Below are 15,411 nucleotides of genomic sequence, written 5' to 3'. Positions count from 1 at the left end.
ATTTAAAGATCAATAACTATTACGCTACATTCTTGATTTTGTGAATTATACATTTTTCTTTATATTATAACTTGATTTTCTTTAAAATCTCATTATTAGGCTACCTTTCTTTGATTTTATGAATTTTCAATTTTTCTTTTTCTTTATAATCTTATTATTAGGCTACTTTGCTTAATTTTGTGAATTATCCATTTTTCTTTATAGTCTCATTGTCAGGCTACTTTTCTTGATTTCATGAATTATACCTTTTTCTTTTTCTTTATAATCTCATTACTACTTTACTTGATTTTGTGGATTATACCTTTTTCTTTATAATCTCATTACTACTTTACTTGATTTTGTGGATTATACCCTTTTCGTTATCTTTATAATCTCATTATTAGGCTACTTTTGTTGATTTTATGAATTATACCTTTTTCTTTATAGTCTCATTATCAGGCTACTTGTGGAACTGAAAAACAGAGAACTAGTCTACTAAGGCAAACTGTAACAAGATAAATCAGTACCAGATAATCATCGTGTTTGTACCACCATTCAGCAAAGGAATGTCCGGGCAACAGCAATGCAGTTACTACTAGCAATTTAAGTCTTTTTGATCAAATGAAATAACATCCTTATAGAAAAAATATGGTAAAATCTTCCCTTAGTGTCCCCAGAGTCAGAACTAAACATGCAGAAGCAGCGTTCAGTTTTTATGCACCAAATATCTGGAACAAGCTCCCAGAAACCTGCAGGACCGCTCCAACTCTCACTTCTTTTAAAACAAAGCTTAAAACTTTCCTGTTTGCGGGTGCCTTTTATTCTGACACTGCACTATAACTTTTACTCTTTTGAGTTTTATGCAATTTTAGCTTTTATCCTAGCTTTTATTTTTAGCTTGTTTTTATTTTCTAATCTTTAATGTTTTAATGTTTTTATAACTGTTTTAATTATTTCTTGAATGTTTCTGTAAAGCACTTTGAATTGCCCTGTTGTTGAAATGTGCTATACAAATAAAGCTGCCTTGCCTTGCCTTGCCTGGGATGCACCTGAATAAGGCTGAATAAGGCTGAATAAGGCTGAATAAGGCTGAATAAGGCTGAATAAAGCATTCAGTACTGTATCTCCTGGCAACAATAAGTAAAACAGCCAGTTGGTGGTGCTATTGCGGTGTGTGATGTAGGATCTTCCACAAAAGGGATGTAAAATTTTACTGTAAAATCCCATTATTGCAGTCCCTGGAAACCTCCATAAACCATATTAGAAAGCACACTATAATGCACCATTAATGCCGATTGCTCATATCTCAATATCTTTTATTAACATTTACATATTTAATGAGATACTGCATTGCTTAAATATGATTTGTACCTTTCTCTGTTATGTCCTCTAGCTTTTAATGCTTGTATTTTAAACCTTGGTAGATATGTGCTATGATGTTTCTTACACAGATATCCGTAGTATTCATACCCCATCCATTACATATAGAAGTGTAGAAACTACTTTAGGATTAGAAACTGCTCAGCATGGCAAGCTGATCAACTATGCATAAGCTCATGATAGGATTTATAATTAATGAGATTGGGTGGAAGTCTCTTGAGCTCCATTAGCTCTCACTGTATTAATAACTCAGCCATTATACTTACAGCACAAACTCCATTAAAACTTCAAACTGCTGATTGTGGCAGACCGATCAACCATATATAAGCTCATAATAATGATTTTTATATGAGCTATAAAACGCACAGAAGTCCTGCACCCTTACTGTTGCTGTCATTCATTAATAAATATATAATATGAGCACTTTCAAGTGTCTCAGCTCTTGCTATCATATCTTAAAGGGGCAATCTCGAAGATTTTCATTTCAATAAATCTGTTAAGTCACCATCTATAGCCAAATGAGGTAATACAATGGTGATTAAAGTACTCTGATTAAAGTATTGCAATATTTATATATTTGCAGTATTATGAACTGCGGGGCTGTGGTGACATTCCTGGAAAAAATGCTGTTGTATACACACACAAAAAAATTTAACTATGCACCCAATTTCTATTCTATTTCTAATTTCATGTATCAACAAAAAGTCTGCAGATTGCTAAACTCTAAAAACAATTCAACTGTTTTCACTGAAATAGTAATTGATTGACTGATTGCCAGCTTCTAATAACACTTCTCATGACATGACATGTCTTTAGTTTTGGCACTTTTGGAGAAGGTTGTCTTAAAGGTACAAGTTCAGAAAAGTTATTGTAAATTGCTTTCAAGAATAAGTGTAAAGCAATAAATTCATAAAACATTTAAAAACATACTACTTATATGAATATTTCATTAAGCGCCCAGCATAGGTAATGTTGGTAAAAACCATGCTGGGAAAATGCAGTTCCTAAGAGCATTCTGAACTCAGACTGTAAGACCATAAATTTCACAGTTAACATAAACATTTCAAATGTGTCCCAGTTTATTTCCTGTCGCAGTGTATGTGAATAACATCAGCTGACAGGAAGTAAACATGGACCTATCCGTTGCCTAGCAATGCAATTCCGTTGAAACTGTCTAGCTCAAAGTGGTTCCAATCACAACTCACATTTGACCCCAAATATTTCCCTTCAGTTGTTTAAACAGTGATGGTGATAAGAGTCTCTCTGCACACACTGCATTGTGTAAAACACATTCTTCCCCCCCCCTCCCCGCACAGAGACAAACACTAAAAAACATTTTGAATGCATTTCATTTTATTTGGTTTTACAAGTAGAGGTACGTAGTTTTGCTTCAGTTTTACATGTTCTTTCCTTTCATGACAATGTTTTGATATACCTAGTTTTCATCTCAGTTTATATATCAACAATATACATTAAAAACATGTAGTGTAATCTCATAGCATCAGGCATGAACTGTTACTATGTTGTAGATACTCATTCATCAATCTCTCCGGGGATATTATACTTTATTATTACACGGCTTTGTTGAATACTCGATTCTGATTGGTCAATCACGGCGTTCTACGGTCTGTTATTTCTTTATAGTAGACTGTTGCTATGTATAGCAGACCGTTGCTATGTATAACAGACCGTTGCTATGGGCGCAGTTCTGATGTCGTACTCTGGTGGACCGTTTTTGTGTCAGATTATTGATTTTTGAAGTAAGTAGCCGTGTAATAAGTAGGATAATGTACAGCTAGCGGGTTTTACAAATTCATCAACAATAATTGTTAGCCCTATAATCATATATCTTTAACAGCAAGCAATGTAAAAAAATAAAATGAAAGGTCAACAAAGGCACCAGTGTGAGAAAAATAAACCCTTCTATGAGCCTTCATCCCTCAATATCCTCCTGTGGTATCGGCAGCTCCCCAGTAGCATGTTGTATATAATGAAAGTGCAGCTTTTCCACTTCATCAAAGCCCATATAACATTCAACACACTCCCATTCCAAATACTTGTGCTCCCTACTCATGTTTGTCTCCTCTGACTCGCTCTCGTCCAGCTCCTGTGGCTGTACGGTTTCTGATTTCAACCCATCGGGTGGATCGGATCCAGCCGAGCCAGGTGGTTTCGAAAGCTTGAAGTGATGCACAGGCTCTCCACAGTCCGACTCTTCAGAGTACGCACCATCCATAGACTCGTCAGCATCGTCCGACAGCTCTTCCATGTTTGTATCCATTTCTGGCTCCTTTTTGACACTGGCGAGAATAAGTCTCTTCTTCATAATCGCTCGCTTCTTTGCCATAATCGCAGAATTCTTGAGCCCCAGAGGCATCCCACTGGACCCGGCATAAACTCTAAGATGCTTTCTTCGGTGTGAAATGAGATTTCCAACTTGGGAGAAGCCCTTCCCGCAGAATGTGCACTGGTAAGATTTTGCTCTAATGTGGGAGTTGTAGTGGATCCTGAGCTGATTGGACATGCTGAAGCTCTTGTGGCAAATATTGCACGTGTATACCTTCCGATTGTGATTCCGCAGGTGTTTATCTAGCAACACTTCCTCTTTAAAGCCTTTGGCACAACTTAAACACCAAAACGGTTCCCGTTTATGGCGCTCGACGTGAGCCCTCCATGCATTTATAGAGATGAAGTCTTTGTTACACTGATCACATCTGGGAGCTTCTGTTTTAAACGGCCTGTGAACTTTCCGGTGACCAAGTAGCCGTGCACGCCTGATAAAAGACATCCCACATTCTGGACACTGATATTTACTCAAACTCTGCTCACTGGACTGTGGACTTTTTCTTGTTGACTCGTTTTCATGCAGCCGTTGGTGTTTTATGAATGAAACCATGTACGTGTAAATCTTCCCACAGACCGAGCAAGTATGAAACTTCCCAGATTGCTTCGTCATTGAGCCTTGTGTTAAGCCTGACGGGTTTGTTTGCAATGAACTGCTCACGTCACACCCATCTGCATCACCACCCGTGTCATCACCTCTGTTTTCTCCATCGTCTGCTCTCCCAGAATCCAGTTCTGCTGCAGGATTCATGTTGTCTCCTGTTTGAGCTTCTTCTTCTTCTTCTTCTTCTTCTTCCTCCTCCTCCTCATCCTCCTCCTCCTTCTCATCCTCCTCCTCCTCCTCCTCTTCTTCTTCCAGGGCATGCTGATGCAGGTGAGTTTCGAAGACGTCCCAGTCTGTAAACTTCAGTCCACAATCCGTACATGCAATGCTGCACTGTTTGGCTAGAAAAGAAGAAAAAAGGACCAAATTAGACATTTTAGAAGCACAAATATTGTCATTTCTGGTACTATAATTGGAACAGCATCAAGTTATTATATAGTATATAAAATAAACTAGCATAACTCTTCTGATTTTATTAATAAATTATTTTTTCTGTGTTGTTCCAGCTGAAATTTTGCAGTCTGGTAACAGGTAGAAAAATGTTACCGATGTTTAATGGCAGCAGGTAAAACTTACAAGACTGAGTTGTGGCTCTTCTCTTCGTTCACAGATGCAATTACGAGTCAAATGTTGAGTCGGGTGTTAACTCTTCATAAAATGGTTTCAATCTCAGAGCATTGCACATTAAAGAAAAATCTTTTAGTCTTGTTGATCATGTCTGTCAAGCCAGTACATCATCGGTGAGCCATCTATGGAGCCACTTTAATAATTATGGTACCACAACTGGGACTGGCACATTGTTTACATATCTTTAAATGAAGGAAAGATGTCTTCAAATAAAAGGTGTCACAAAATTGACATTTTAAATATTAAAGCAGGAAACGGATGTGAAGACAAAATTAGTAAGTCTCCAGTTTATAATTAAATTTTTAAATAAAAGACAGAATGAGTAAATAAAATCATTATTTGGTGAATTTGAGGCTTTTAACGCATCAGTTAACTTGAATTTGATTATAATTTAACATTACAAAAGTCTATTAATATTCTGGCTCCATATCCATAATGTGCCATGTATGAAATGATTTCAATGTAAAAACCTTTCCATGAAGTATTTAATGTAATTGACTAGCTATGGTTTTCAAATTAATGGTTTGATTTCTAGATGTAATGCTGCTGAATTCAACAAGCTCTGATAATAACCCAATACATGACCAGTACTAATTAGTCAGAAGATGAGTTTCAATCACAAAACAGAAATATTAAAGAGGACCTATTATGCTTTTGTGCTTTTTCCCTTTCCTTTTGTGCATGTAAAAGGTCTGCAAAGTTACAAAGTCCACTCAAAAGGGAGTTATTTTCCCCCACAGAAACACTGCTGCTGAACCGCCATGCTTGCATGCCCACAAACAAAGCTTTAGCATTAAAGCATGTAAACATGTTCTAGTAGAAACCCAAAATACAAGTATGCATCTGAAAATAAGCAAAATAGTTCCTCTTTAACAACGACCACGAACATGCAGGTTGACCACACTGAGGTTGAATGAATCACACAATCCAGTAGTTCACTCAAAAATGGATCAATTTATTTGTAACTTTTCAGAGCACGTTTTCTTCTGTTTCAGAAACAGCAAGTTAAACAAGTAGTTAAAGGGTATATTGGTCATCTAAGGAGAAAAAAAAGATCATAAATTAATAAAGCAAAGTAACATCTCTTGTACAATACAAATACTTTTTCCACTTCATAAGGGATACAGTAAACTAAAAACTATCCTACGTGAACAAAAGCACTACTTTAGTAATGAAAAGTCTTTCCACAACATAGAAATATAACACTGAAAAGGAAAGAACATGGGAGCTTATACATCAATTAATGCAATTCTTTGATTGTTAAATTTGTTCATGGTAGTGTTTGTGGTATGTTAAACATTTTTTTAACCAATTCACATAAGCAGTGCACATTGTTGAATTTCACATATCTCTGCCAAACCTCCGATATTCAAAATGACACAAGCAATATCAGTATATGTTAGTTGTGCAGAATTATTTCAATGTCTTCATAAACTTTGAAATAAGTAGTGTGTCAGCTATACTGTTAATTTGGAGGACAAACATGTACATGCATAAATGTTTCCGATTCATTTTTTTTTTATCTATCTAGATATGAACTACTTCAGCCAGTAATCCCCAAAGAGGTTCAACTCATGACAGGTCGATTCAAATAAAACAGGGACAAATTAAATGGTGGCTCAAAACTATCACTGTAACATCTCAACATAACTTTATAAAAGGAGTTATTCTTAAACATTTGTACATATACTAATCCAGTGTAAAGGAAAGCCTGAGAATAGGAAAATAACCTAATGAACTGTTTTTTGTGTTGTTTTTTGTTGTTGTTTTTTTACATATAAAGAATCTCAAATAATATATAAACAACTACGGAAAGCATGTTTCTACTTCGCCAAAACAAATATCTAACAATGCAGTTTGTAGCTTAACATATTTAAAGTAGTTTTGCAACCTCCAAAAGAAACTAAAATCCACAATCTACAGTGTCTTCACTTCAGTCCTTTTCAGGTTTTACACGCTCCACGGGCATGTTCCATATAGTGCTGGTGCAAATCGGTTTCTTGACAAAAAGTAGTTCCACATTCAAGGCAAGTAAGGCCATTGGTATCTCCTGAGGAGACAGCAGCGGGGGCATCATCACTCTGCCTTTTGTAATCACCGATACATTCCTGGTGATGATCGATGAGGTCCTGTATTTCACTGAAGGTCCTGGGGCAAATGGAGCAATGATACGAGTCGTTGTTGCAGTGCTGAGTTTCGTGTTTCTGTAACGCAGTTGGTGAGAGAAAGGCTTTGCCACAATGTTGGCACTTATGGCTACTTTGTGACTGGCTGTCCAGTGTCGAGGATGAACAGGACGTCACTCTGGTGTCAGAAAAAGGGGTGTTGGGTTTTAAAGGCTTTGAGATCATAGCAGCGCTGAGCCTGAAGCGAACCTCGTTCGGGAGGCGACAGCGGACCTCGTCGTGCCAGGCGAGGTGTTGCTGCAGCTGATTCTCGGTCCAGAAGCCGTGGCAGCACAGGGCGCAACAATAAGGCCGGCTCTTCGCCTTGGTCTTATGGGCTCCCAGTTGTTCCTCCGTCTGGAAAGCTTTCCCACACTTATCACACTTGAAGAGGCATTTGGCCGTGTGCTCCGACAGGCGGCTAAGAAGCGGGGAGCCGTCACTGGCCGTGGTTTCAGGAGTTTGGATCTCCAGTTTAGACTCGTGCTTCATCTCCAGGCACACTTTCTTATGGTCCAGCAGGGCGCCTAGAGAACTGCACTGCTTCCCACAGTCGAGACATGTGACATATTTCACAAGTGGGGGGTTTGATCGAATTTTCTTCTTTCCTCTGCCAACGGGGCTATTTTTCTCTGTCACTGTAGTGTTGTCTTCTGTCCGTTTGACTTCACTTCTTGAGGCGACGGACTCTGTTTTTATCCTCAAAGGAACCTTATTTTTACCTCTTGTCCTCTTCGAGTGGGCCTGCCATTTGTGGGCACGCAGACCTCTTACTTTAGTGAAAGTCATAGAGCAGAGGGGACACTGCTGAGCTTTTGGCTTCAGTGTTGATGAAATGGACTCACTCCCATTCAAGTTGACATCAACCTGTTCTGGGACTTGGTCAACCAAGTGATGATCTGCAGCTTCCAAAGTGTTGCTATGCTCATGTTCATAGTGGGCAGCTAGGAATGAACGTTGCTTGAATGTTTCGCTGCATTCTGGACATGAAAACTTGACACTTTTGTTTGTCTCAGTTTTGGTCTGACACTGACGATTAAACATCTGGTGGCGCTGGAGAACACGATGGTTAAAAAACTGTTTGCTGCATTTGTGGCACTGAAAGGGTCCGTCCTCAGACCCAGATTTCAAATCATCGTCTTTTAGCAAGGCCCGTGAAAGTTTCTTTTCTCTGTGCCATCTTTTGTGGGAGCCGAGGGCCGAGTTGGACATGAATCGCCTCCCACACTCTGAGCAGTGAAAGGGCCCTTTACTTGGCTCTTCCTGTTTAGGTTTTTTATTTAGCATTACAGACATGGCCAGTTTTGCTTTTGCTACAGATTTGTTACCCTCAGTGTGAATTCTTTTATGAAAATTCAAAGCTCCGACCACCGAAAAGCTTCTGTCACACTTTTTGCATTTGTATTTCAAACTAGTTGTACTCGGGTTTTCCAAGTTGCCTTTATCTGTTTGAATTTCCATCTTTAGCACCCCACTGTCCGTTTCATTCTTCACTTCAGTATGTGCTGTTATTTGCTCAGAGCTTTCCTGTGTGACATCCATGCTATCCTTGTGAGTATCGTAGTTTTCTGAGGGTTCTTCTGTCTTACAATCAACTTGACTGTCTCTTTTAATGCAAAGTTTTTGATGAGCCCTCAAAGAGGACTTGTTGTTGAAATGTGCAAGGCATGTCGCACACTGCAGATCCTCCAGCGTGACGGAAGATCTCGGCGATGACGGCGAGTGCCCGGTCTCGTACCCGTGGCTTTTCAGGTGAAACTGAAGCGCTTTGGCCCTTGAGAACAGCTTCCCGCAGTCAGGACAGCTGTACGTGTTCTTTTTCAACTGCTCAACCTGATGCTGAAAAGACTTTATGGGTGGCGGGAGTAACTGGTCGTTATGCACAACCTGGTGTCTGAGCAGGCTGGAGAAAAGACGAAATGACCTGCTGCATAGTTCACATTTGTGATTCCCATTTTCATGTTTTCGCATGTGTAACGCCATGGTGCCCTTGTGACGGAACTTTCTACCGCACACCGTACACGCAACCTTGAAGCGTGGGTGTCCGTTAACAGAGTGCAAAGATCCTGTGACACCTTTTTTCAGCCTCAAATCTGTACACTGAGTCTGACTTTGCTTGTGGTGGGAGTAAGCTCCCAGAGACCAAAAACCCTTCCCGCACTGCTCACAATGATAAATCTTTGGGCCTAGAAGGGTTTTCTTTGGATTGTATTCTTTCTTGGTGTCTGAAATATTCTCCTTTTTTTGCGCGGAGCAGTTTCTCATATGGTTAAACAGGCTAGCAGCATGCGAGTAGGACATCATGCAATCTGGGCATTGAAATAGTTTTTTTTTGGGATGATGCAGCTGATGAGAAAGTAAAGCAGATAAATGTGAGAAGCATTTACCACACTCATTGCATGCCAGGTTTTTCTTCTCTAATCCCTCATCATCATCATCACCATCATTGCCTGTGTTTTGATTCTTGTGTATTTGAACGTGACTGCAGTGTGCTGCGTAGCTACTGGCCTCGTGGCCACATGTGTCGCATGTGTGAACTGCCATTGACTGACCTTGAGTCTGCGGTTTTCTCTTACGAACGCCGTGCCACATTCTGTGAACACGCAGCGATGAAGCGCTAGTAAACCAACGGTAACACTCTGGACATTCAAATCTTTCCCCTGTCGTTTTATTCCCGACTCCGCTCGCTATCAGGGCACACTGCTCGTCCGTTTGCTCAAAGTCAATTTCTACAATTTTCAAATCCATCTCTGGTTTTGTAACAAGACTACTGAGGGAAACTCCAGCGTTGCCGTCGTCTCTTACTTCCTGATCTGATTCACACTGCAGCTCAAGATCAGGGTTCAGGTCTTGGACAGGCTCGTCCTCAGATTCACTTGCACTGATCACCTGCACATTAAAGTCCCCAGGGTCATAACCTTCCACGTCTTCCTCATCAGTTTCATTTACATGCGAGTCTTCTTCAGCCATACTGGTAGGAAGAACATTCTCAGATTCCTGCTCAGTCTCTTTGCTCTCGCTTTCCAAAGTTGTCTGTTGAGGTATCGGGGAGGTATGCGTCGGAGCCTCCTTCTCCGTTTCTTTGAAAACATCCGTGTGATGAAGCTCATGGGAGTGAAGTGCTGAAGCCCTGGAAAACTTTAGCCCACAATCTTTACATTCAAATGCCTTCTTCTGTAGCTGACACACTTGGTGAAGAAACGACTTTGCCGGGGTCTCATCGCTGTGCGCCGTGCGCTGATGCTTGTAGTAGAACGTTAGAGTCATAAATACTTTTCCACATTCCTCACATGGGAACCTTTTCGCAGAGTCGTCTGAGTGATTAGTGTGCCACCGCTGATGGTTGAAGAGGGCGATATGGCCATTGAACGCCTTTTTGCACTCACTACAGTAAAACTCATTGGAGCTTTTCTTTGGTTTTTCTTTCATTTCTTCTGGAGAGCACTGACTTTTGCGGCTAAATCGCTGATGCGTTTTAAGGCGCATCAGAGCAGTAAAAGCTTTACCACATGAACACGTAAAAGTTTTTTCAGGAGTATCATTCGTCTGGTTTTCACCGGGCTTGGCTCCGGCTATTGACTCCTCCGTGTGAGACGCATCTCCTGAACTCCTGTTTCGTGACTTTACTAACTTTTCCTCGTGACAGCGACGGTGTGCATCGAGAGCTGAAGCGCGAGAATAATTCCGCCCACAAGACTCGCACTGAAATGCCTTCTTTTTCAAATGTTCAAGGTCAGTAAAAAGGGATTTGGAGGCTTGTCTGTGTGAGCGCTGATGGTTAAGAAAGTGTCCGATTACAAGGTAACATTTCCCACAGTCTGCACATTCATAGGTGTGTTGCTTTGTTGTCCCAGAATTGACTTGAATACTAGACTCCTTTTGGGAGGTTTGACCATGGCTCTTCTCCATATGCGATTGGAATTCACTTGGTTCACTAAATGATAGTGAACACAAAGTACAGAAATTAGCTGTTTCATTGTCCTTTTCTGCATCGTGTAAACCATCCAACTGGTTGTCTAAATACACGCTTTCTTGCGGGTGCTGATGGCGATGCTCCAAGTATGCTGCCTCCTCCCTGAAGGCTTCTCCACAATCCCGACAGCAGAAAACCCCAACCCCTAAAAATAGAAAGATGAAAATAGGAGGTCAAAGCCACTCCTGTTTCCAGAGAAAGAAAAGCAGGAAAAAAAAAAAAAAAGAAATCACAAAACACAGGTGCAAATCATATCTTTATTTTAAAGGTGATTAGAGTTTACAGTTTGGTTCTAGAAATAACAATACCCATAAAAATACTCTTGTATTACAGAGGGGCTAATACATACAGTGCTTAAGCCAAATGTCCTCTTTGAAGTTCAATCATTCGGTTATTTGATAGGATTGCTCGCTGCAGAATGTGTTGCATTTTTAAACAGGCAAATGTTACCAAAGCATCGCATTGCACCACATTGCAATACATTGTTGTGCTTCACCAGAGGGTTGTGAAAGAAAAACATTGATTTTCTACTTTTGTATAGTCCTGTGTGAATTGAATACTTACCAAATCAAAAGCTGAGTGCAAAACGAACATAACAATTTTAAGTGAAATTATAGAGAAAAAAGAATCAACTATAGGCCTAGCCTAATATCGCAATAGAAGCAATATAGAAAAATAGATACGTCAGACATATTTATATAATTTTGACGATATATATCATTATATTGCTCAGCCCTACGCCAGCCCTATTTATAAGGGTACAGAATTACTTTAAAAATGACAGTTATATCAGAATTTACTCCATTTTATACATTGAATCAGAGAATTATATCACTAATGTTTATCAAAGCTGAAGTTGCATTGAACTGTAAAGTTTGATAGGTGAAACATCTGATTTAAAAAAAAGCTAAATGTATGCCCATTACAGCTGTTTTTATTGGCAGAAAGGCACCAGCAGGTGGGAGAGGACGCACAACATTCAAGATATTGTGATACTGCCTTCAAGTGGCACTTGGCCGTCATATTTTTGACACAGAAAGTTAAGTACACAATATGCTTGGAGTTTGTTGTTTTTGCATTGCCATGCCAAAGAAAAACAAACTCCCTCTCCCTGGTTCCATCATTTTTAAGACTGTCAGTGTAATTAACAACAATCAGAATATTTTTTATTTATTCATTTCTAAATCCAACATCTGTGGGATGTTCATGTGCACTATTCCCACAGAGAGTTTCTAAGAATTAAAGGTTAACACAACTCCATTTGAAGTTATTATGTATAATTCAAACTCAAAGGGTCTTTAGAGCCCCTGCTTAATCTCACCAAAACATCATCATATGGGGCATTTAGGTAATGTTGTCCTGACAGGAGTTATACAACCTTGTCAAGTTCTTACAAAGAACACAAATATACTTAAGTTACCATTGTCTATCATATCCTTATAAAAGGATATTTAATAGTCACACACTGTCACTAGCTATGGAGTTTATTTTAAACCATTTGTACCCATCATTACCATTCAAAATGTCATCTAAAAGGTATATTAATTTTGCATACATAAGAACTGCCTGAATACAGTATAGCCTGAGCTACATTATCAAGAAATCAAGAGTTTGTTTCTGCCAGTCAGTGTCATGGTTTGGATCAGGAACACTGTCATACTAGGAAGCTAATAAAGCTTAACAAACAATTAAAAAGTACACGGATCAGAAATTCAAGGTAAAGATTGTTTGGTTGCTGCTAGATGGTTGATAATGACAAAACAAATACCATGCGAAAGCATAAGATGAAAAGTGGAAATCAAAAGTGGAGAGAGCCTTAGATTGAACCTACGGCCTTATACATGTAAATCATATGACTTAACTACATCCTGTGTGAATGTTACTAAATGTATAATAAAGCCCCACAATGCATTGCCTCTGTGTGATGTGCATCACTTTTAGCTTTGGGAATAGACAACAACACTGACTGTTCTTGAACTCATCAGATTTCAAATATCTAGAAAATGAAAGGATATAATATTCAATTTGCTCTATGGTGTGTGGCTCATAAAATACTAATAATTGCAGGTTAGCTTTTCATTTCTATGGTTTCTCAGCTTGGCCTGTCCACATTATAAATATTGTCCAATAGCACTACAGTAAAAGCATCACTTCATGACTATAGTCCTTGTAATGCATGTCTTATATTATGCTTAAATGAAAACATGCTTAACAAAATCTGTTACTGCCAATTCATAACCATATACTGTAGCCAGGGTCTAAAATTAAGTTTTTTCCTCACGTGCCACTGTGGCAGGTCACTGAACATTTCTACTAGCCACACAATTGTTTTGTCTGCCACTTCTGAAATCTTTGTAGAACGCTTTAGAATCGTAAACACTAGGGCTGTGTATTAGCAATAATCTGGCGATACGATACGTATCATGATACAAGGGTTACGATTCAAAATATTTCAAAATATTGCGATACTGTAAGCAAGACAATACATCGCGATTTTTAACAAATCTAATTTTAGGGAAACTGTCATAGTATAAAAAACACACCGCCATATGCATAAAATCTGAGCAAAAACAAGTAGGATTAGTAGGATTTACATTTGCCTTTATCACAGACGGTGCATATCTTTGCAAATAGAGTAAAGTATTGACTGAGTTAATCTTTGCATGTAAACTATTAATTAGAATTCAATACAAGGGGTCTTTGAGAATTAATACAGAATCACAAAACACAATATTGCAAATACTCTATATTTCCGTCCACCCCTAGTAAACACTGAGTCAGTGGTAACAGACAGTAGAAATATGGATCATGTAACCTTAATCCCTGACTATTTTTAATTTAGGAATTACTTTTTAAAAATAATATTTCTTAATATAAGGAATCTGCCATGGTGGCAGGTGGCCTGAAAGTTTTACCTGCCACAGCCAACATGTACCTTGTTATTTGGCAGGTGCTAATTTCATTCCCTGCAGACCACACTCACAATAAAGAGTTCATATTGAATGCATACTTTATTACTGAATTTGAGGAGTGACTTGCCAAAATGCAATTAGCTAGCTTAGGGTTAGGGTTAAGTAATTCATGTTTGCTGTGTCAATAAAACAAACAAACAAATAAAAAACAATTAAAAACAATATATTGCAATATCAAAGGATAAATGTAAAAAAACAAAAACCCATGAATTAGAGGAGTAAATAAAGAGTTCTTCTTGAATGCATACTTTATTACTGAATTTGAGGAGTGACTTACCAAATGAAAAGGTTAACTTAGGTGGCATGTGCTAATCTCATTCTCTGACTGTAGCTGAGAATCAGCTTGGTCTAGGACTGTGATCAATAAACAGCACTGAGCATCCTTGAACATGAAATAGCCAAAAAGGCCAGGCAACAGTGCAAGTTAATGCAACTTTATGCTAATTGTTATTTGCCGCATCTATTGTGCAGTAAGTATTATATTGTCATGTCACTGTGGTGCACGTTGCTGTGCGAGGTCATCACGCCTCAACACACCGGTGGGGTATGCTAACAGTTATAATGTAGTTAAGTGACCACTGCTGGATACTTACTCTCAGCGGTGTCCTCAGCCGATGGACCGACGTTGTCTTCGGACGCTGTGTCTCCATCCTGAGGTCTGTTTTCAGCCTCGTCCTCTCTGATCGCAGCAGCTCCGTCCATCTTGTAGTCTTTCTCTGTGTGCTGCTAGGTTTCTAGCTTCCTCCAGCTAGCTCGAGCTAGTCAGCTTTAACAGCCACAGTTTGTTTTAACTTGTTTCTTATCAGTAGTCAATCAGCGCAGAGCCGGGGTGAAAAAGAAAGTAAAAAAACCAGTATGTTAATCTAGTCCGTTACCATATAGTGTTGTAATATGTCTCTTTAGCAGCAATGCGACCATGAACACATGATGAAGACACACAGCGCTGCTGGCTGCGTGGCTGCGCACGCATCCCCTCGGCGGAAGAGGATTCTGCTTCCTCTGCTTCCTTCAACTTTTTATTTTTATTTTTTTATTTTTTATTTTTAGTGAAGATAATTCATATACAAACATTAAGGCATTGTAATCTAAACTCAATACTTCTAACACACAAGGCACAATTGGATAGGAAAGATAATTTAAATTATAAAAAAATATATATATGATATAAATAAAAGAGGGTAAAAAATAATTAAAGGGACTATTTGTAACTTTCAGAATGTCTTGTTAACAGCGAGACCTGTGGCCGTTAAAGGGACTGTTTGTAACGTTTTAAGCGTATAAATGTAGCGGGTCGCCACACATGCGCGTTCGCATATGCGCGCTCGCGTGTGGCCGGAGCCTCGTCTCCGCTGCCTGCTTACCTTCACT

The 15,411-nt window shown here is 39.1% G+C and overlaps 1 protein-coding gene across 2 annotated transcripts; it reads right to left on the bottom strand.

The window, feature by feature from the left end:
• Positions 1-2,690: 2,690 nt before the first annotated feature.
• On the bottom strand, positions 2,691-15,042 carry LOC141779266 (uncharacterized). Of its 2 annotated transcripts, none has more exons than XM_074654017.1 (2): positions 14,637-15,035; positions 2,691-4,647 (listed from the first exon to the last, which is right to left on the bottom strand). In XM_074654017.1, the coding sequence occupies exons 1-2, from the start codon at positions 14,743-14,745 to the stop codon at positions 3,293-3,295; spliced, it is 1,464 nt and encodes a 487-aa protein (XP_074510118.1). In that variant the 5' UTR covers positions 14,746-15,035; the 3' UTR covers positions 2,691-3,292. The 2 variants fall into 2 exon arrangements, with proteins under 2 accessions (XP_074510118.1, XP_074510117.1); XM_074654016.1 differs by lacking the exon at positions 2,691-4,647 and adding an exon at positions 5,868-11,216 and having other exon boundaries at positions 14,637-15,042.
• Positions 15,043-15,411: the final 369 nt, after the last annotated feature.

Source organism: Sebastes fasciatus, chromosome 12 (assembly GCF_043250625.1).
Source record: "Sebastes fasciatus isolate fSebFas1 chromosome 12, fSebFas1.pri, whole genome shotgun sequence".
NCBI classification, from domain to species: Eukaryota; Metazoa; Chordata; class Actinopteri; order Perciformes; family Sebastidae; genus Sebastes; species Sebastes fasciatus.
Note: the sequence above shows the minus strand (reverse complement) of the source record. Positions and strands in the feature narration are given on the sequence as shown.